At 38.0% G+C, this 6000-nt stretch overlaps 1 protein-coding gene across 1 annotated transcript in view; it reads left to right on the plus strand.

Moving 5' to 3' along the window:
- LOC115209110 (serine-rich adhesin for platelets-like) overlaps positions 1 to 5453 on the plus strand; it is a 130667-nt gene extending 125214 nt beyond the window's left edge. Inside the window, exons 30-31 of the mRNA XM_029777237.2 lie at positions 3335 to 3499; positions 4160 to 5453. Coding sequence (XP_029633097.2) covers positions 3335 to 3499; positions 4160 to 4369 — 375 coding nt within the window. The 3' untranslated portion in view covers positions 4370 to 5453. The remainder of the gene's footprint in view (positions 1 to 3334; positions 3500 to 4159) is intronic.
- The last annotated feature ends 547 nt before the right edge of the window (positions 5454 to 6000 follow it).

Here is a 6000-nt window from a genome sequence, read left to right on the forward strand (position 1 = left end):
ATAAATATATACAAAATATAAAAATGATTTAAAAAAATATATATAGTATTGCACCAGGCTCCATCTTGCCAGATCAATATGGAGCCAGGTGCAGCCATCTGGTTTGCCAGCCCTCAGTCAAAATCGTCCAACCCATGCTAGCATGGAAAGCAGATGTTAAACGATGATGAGTACTGTTTCTACTTTGTGGATTTTCACCTATCACTAGGGGTTTTGGAATGTAACACTTGCAATAATCAAGGGATTATTGTACTTTGCAAATCCTCCCAAATGTATAGCGATCAGGTCTAGCATTGATTTTTTTCATCATCACACCATCATATCATTCTGTTTAGGATAAATAACATCAAGCCAAGTGAAATTGAAATCCTGGCCGATGCCAGTGTCATGTAATCGGCACTCGCTTGAGAAGACATGTGAAGCCAAGCGAAGTCATAGTTGTGGCCAATGCCAGTGTCACATATCTGGCACCCATGCTGGTGACACATATAAAGCACCCTTCAAACTTTGGGCTTCATGGAGGCTGTGTCAAGTGACCAAGGTCTTTGCGATGTATTGTGTTTGAGAAGACCTGTCAAAGCCAAGTGAGATTACAGTCATGGCCAAAGGCAGTGTTTTGTAACTGGTACCCATGCTGGTGGCATATAAAAAGCACCCACTACTCACTCGGAATGGTTGGCATTAGGAATGGCATCCAGCTGTAGAAACCATGCCAAATCAGAATGAAACCTAGTGCAACTCCCCAGCTTACTAGTTTTCAATCAAACCATCCAATCCATGCCAGCATGGAAAACAGGCATTGAATGATGATGATGATGAAGTCACCCAGAGATAAACCCCACATTAATGTTGCATTTTGATCATTGTTCAGACAAAATAATAGACTTCTTGCAGGGTCACTAGACCTGATAGAAATAGAAACTAAAATCTCATCATCTCCTATTGTCCCAACAAGCAGAAACTGTCCTGTTAAACCATAACAATGTAGAATCTGAAATACATTCTACACTAGAATCTTGTGGGCTCTAATTTGTATTATTGACACTTAACTCTCCCTGGCTTTGCAGTGCTGGCATCAAAGTCTGTTGGTGTTTATCACTTCTTGACTTTCATTTTGGTTACTTGACCCTTTAGATAAAACAATGATCTGTCTTGAAAAACCATTCATTGAAGGAAGCCACATTGGTTAATGTTAGTCTCAGATACAGGACTGTTTTAGCAGCATTATGGCCCCCTGCTCTACTAGGCAAGTCAATGCACCGGGCTTTATTCTGTTTACTTATTGACAGCATACATAGCCACAACAGAGACCTAAATCAGTGCAGTGGGCTCTATAGTTTATATAACTGGCACCCTGTAGCTTTCAATGAGTGTCCCAGTCGATCCAATCAACAGGACAGCTTCTTCATGAAATTAACATGTGTAGTTCTCAGGGAGATTCTGTGTGACACAATATGACATGGCTGGTCCTTTGAATTCCAGGTACAACTCATTTTTGCTAGCTGAGCGGATTGGAGCAATGTGAAATAAAGTGTCTTGCTCAAGGAACACAATGCATTCTTGAGTACAGCAATGTGCCATTATATCTCAGTTATACGGCAGCAAGCGGGCAGAAATGTTAGCATGCCAGGTGGAATGCTTAACGAGTATTTTGTCTGTTTTTATGTTCTGAGTTCAAACTCTGCCGAGGTTGACTTTACCTTTCATCCTTTCGGGATCAATAAATTAAGTACCAGTTGTGTACTGGTGTTGATCTAATTGACTGGCCCTGTTCACAAAAATGTCGAAACTTGTGCCTAGAGTAGAAAAGAATATTTTAAAGGCAGTGAACTGGCAGAAATGTTAGCATGCCAGGCGAAATGCTTAGCGATATTTCGTGTGTTTTTACGTTCTGAGTTCAAACTCCGCCGAGGTCAACTTTGCCTTCCATCCTTTCAGGGTCGATAAATTAAGTACCAGTTGTATACTGGGGTGATCTAATCGACTGGCCCCCTCCCCCAAAATTTTAGACCTTGTGCCAAGAGTAGAAAAGATATTTCAGTCATATAAAGATGGGCACATATTTGTTTTTACTGTTTAGGTGGTGGGGCTCTAAAAGGAGTCTCAGAGAGTAGCATCCCTGCCTTCCTGAGATAGTTTTCCACCACATTTCTTAAAAATCATGGTAGAGACTTTGGTCTCGTAACCACTCATGTCTAGAAACTGAGGTTGGGGGTAAGCAAGGGCATGCCCCCTGTAGAAAATCCAGCTCCAAAAAAGCCTCATGGTAGCAAAGGAGAATGGGCACCAGCCAGCCCAAAGGTTGGGGTGGGCTACACCTGCCTACCTCAGTTGCTATGACATTGAGGTAGACCCAGTTACCCCCATTAACAAGGACAAAACCCACATTTAAAATGCTGGATGATGATGGATGATGACGACCAGATACATATATACGTGATTTTGTGGCTGAGTAATATATAGCAGCTTATTGGTGCTTATAAATGCATGATTGCATGTTTGTCTCAGTGTATGTGTGTGTATATATGTATGTATGTATCTGTATATATATGTATATACAGCTACAATATTAGTTCCCCAGAATCTTTAGTGCCAAAGCTTTTCTGGATTCCGAAACTACAATGGTCACCTCTAAATTAAATACATGTTAAATTTATTCAGATAATCAAATGAAATACAGGTACCTGTACATTGGTATAAATGATACAAGTTTATTGATAATGTACTGTGCAAGGTTATTAATAAACTAGTCAGGTTGCCATGGGAATTTGAAGTTCCAGTTGGTGAATTAAAGAGATTCCAGACCAACAGAATTTGGAAAGTCGGAGTCATCTATTGTATAAAATCCATTCTGTCTGTCTGTGTGTCTTCTAGGATCTCAGGCATCCTCCATCCGATCGCGCTCAAATTTGATATGTAGATACTGACAGTATCAGGGTGTGTATAAGTCTTGAGAAAATTACAAAAATTGATTCCAGGTGAGAATGCGGTCGATAAAGCCGTGGGAAATTGTTTTTCTTTGAAATAGAAAAAAAGTCTATCTTTATTTCTTCTTTTGCTGGTGTCTCAAATTTAGGTTAAGTCAGTGTTTCTCAAAGGGGAGGCCTATGGGACGGTTGGACAAGTTGTTTTGAGAAAATTTGGTTTAAATGTTTGACACCTCAGCGCCATCCATTGGACGGGGCGTTTTGCTCGTATATATATATATATTCATTCATTTGTACTTGTATAATAATAATAATTAGAAAATGTACATTAATATGTATGTAGATGACTGCATGTATTACTAATAATAATAATTATAAACCTGAATGCTTGTGTTTTTGTTTTGCAGGTAGGCGATTGCGCCGTCTTTCTTTCCACAGGGCGTCCTCATTTGCCTTACGTAGGAAGCATTGAAAGTCTGTGGGAGGCATGGGGAGGAAACATGGTTGTCAAAGTAAAATGGTTTTATCATCCGGAAGAGACCAAAGATGGTAAAAACCACCTCAACCTGAAGGTGAGTCTGACTCTTATTTCAATTGGTATGTGTGTGTGTATGTAGTAAGAGTTTTGCTTCCCAACCTCATGGTTCCAGGTTCAATCCCACTGCATGGCACATTGGGCAAGTGTTTTCTTCTATAACCTTGGACTGTCCCGAAGCTTTGAGGGTGGACTAGGTAGAGGGAAACTGAAAGAAACCCATTTTGGTACCTAAAAAGCACCATCCATCCGTGGTCAATGCCAGCGCCACCTTGACTGGCTTCCGTGCCAGTGGCACGTAAAAAGCTCCAACCGATCATGGCTGTTGCCAGCCTCCCCTGGCACCTGTGCTGGTGGCATGTAAAAAGCACCCTCTACATTTACGGAGTGGTTGGCGTTAGGAAAGGCATCCAGCTGTAGAAACACTGCCAGATCAGACTGGAGCCTGGTGCAGCCTCCTGGCTTCCCAGACCCCGGTCGAACTGTCCAACCCATGCTAGCATGGAAAACGGATGCTAAACAATAATGATGATGATGATGATGAGGTGTGTGTCTGTCTGTCTGTCCCCCACCACTCCTTCATAACCACTGTTGCTTTATGTCCCTCTGTAACTTAGTTGTTCAGCAGAATAGTACCAAATAGCTTTTTGCTTCCTGTGTCATCTTATTTTGATATTTTTTGTTTCTTTCATTTCAGGGTGCCCTTTTTCAGTCACCTCACATTGACGAGAATGACGTTCAAACAATATCCCACAAGTGTGAAGTCCTCTCCATCAATGATTTTCGGCTACGCAAATACGATGCCAGCAGAATGGACGACTATGAAGATATTTACTTCCTGGCTGGGTCATATGATCCAATGACTGGACGTGTCACTTATGAATCAGGAATACCAGAAATCATATGACCAAAAACGAAAGGCAAATACAGCATAACAGAGACACAGTCATAACCTTTTAAAAGTTGTCTGTTAATTCCATATATATACATATATACATATATATATATATATATATATCTACATACATACATACACCCTCCCCACACTCATGTATGCATACAAGTATGTGTGTATGTTTGTGTATATATATATATGTGTGTGTATATAAATATATATGACAAAGGATTCTACAGACCAGTGAAAGATGCAAAAGCTATATTTACCAATTAAAATTCACACATAAAAACTAATGACAACATCAAATAGAAAAAAAGATTTTATTATAATTAAATGAGGACATTTGAAAGAAAAGTGATAATTAAAACTAAACGAATGAAAATAATTCACAGTTTAAAGACTAGTGCCATACTAACAGAAGAAGCCTGATGGTCTCTATGTTCGGAATTCTTCTGGAAACCTCATTGAAGGAATTTTTACTGCTATGGCTATTACCGTTATTTCAACAATGACCATAACTAATGATAATGAAACGACTGCTGAAGAAGTTGATGGTGAAATATATGACCTTATAAAGCACCGTACCTATGGACGGGCTAATATATACATACATATATAGAGATGTGTGTATATATATATATATAAATTGGATGATGATGATGATCAAATGGAAATAGTTGGTTATGAAAAACAACACTGCCTCTTTTAATCATTACTCATGGATTCATGAGAATGTGCAGAACAAATGAATTAATGTGTGTGTGTGTGTGTATGTGTGTGTGTGTGTGCCTATGTGTGTCTGTGCATATGCCCTGACCCCCCACCTGATACTAACAGACTTTGACTTCAAGAAATACAAAAAACGGAAAAGACTTTGATAAGTAAATTTGTGTAAATATACACACACATACACAAAAAAAAAACACATATAGAAATGAATAATGTACATTGAAATTTTTTTTTTTTGTTCTTAGTTTTTATTATTTTAATTTTTGTCTTTCATCATGATTTTGATGATGAGAGAAAACAAGACATTCTTACCTGGAATATTTCAGAATATTCTAAAACAGCTGCGATCAAGATAGAAACAAATTAAAAAAAATTACCTGCTGAAATATTGGCTAGCTGCATGCATTGTCTGCACCTGCCTTATTTCTCATTGTATATATTGCATATAAATTTATATATATATGTGTGTATATATATGTATGTATATATATACATATATATATACTTACAGTAAAGCTATGGGTGCGTGCATGTGTGAGAGAGACAAAGAGAAAAAAACTGTGTATGCTTTTTATTGTATTATATGTACATTTAACAGTATACGTATTTTATATACATATGTGTGTGTGTGTGTGTATATATATATATATATAAATATATATATATATATATTCACTAGCAAACATGCATACATGCAGATTGTTAAAAGACATTTCATGCATAACTGCATATATGTACAGACTAATCACACACACACATGCAAACTTACACATACATATATGGACGTATACACATGTATGTATTTCTGCTGTTAGTTTGGGTTTAGCATGAAATCTGCCATTGCTGCTGTTGGTTTTTTTTTTTTTTGGAGTTCAGTTGCTCATGCTAATCTTTAATGGACTAACATTAAC

Source organism: Octopus sinensis, linkage group LG3 (genome assembly GCF_006345805.1).
Source record: "Octopus sinensis linkage group LG3, ASM634580v1, whole genome shotgun sequence".
Classification (NCBI taxonomy): Eukaryota; Metazoa; Mollusca; class Cephalopoda; order Octopoda; family Octopodidae; genus Octopus; species Octopus sinensis.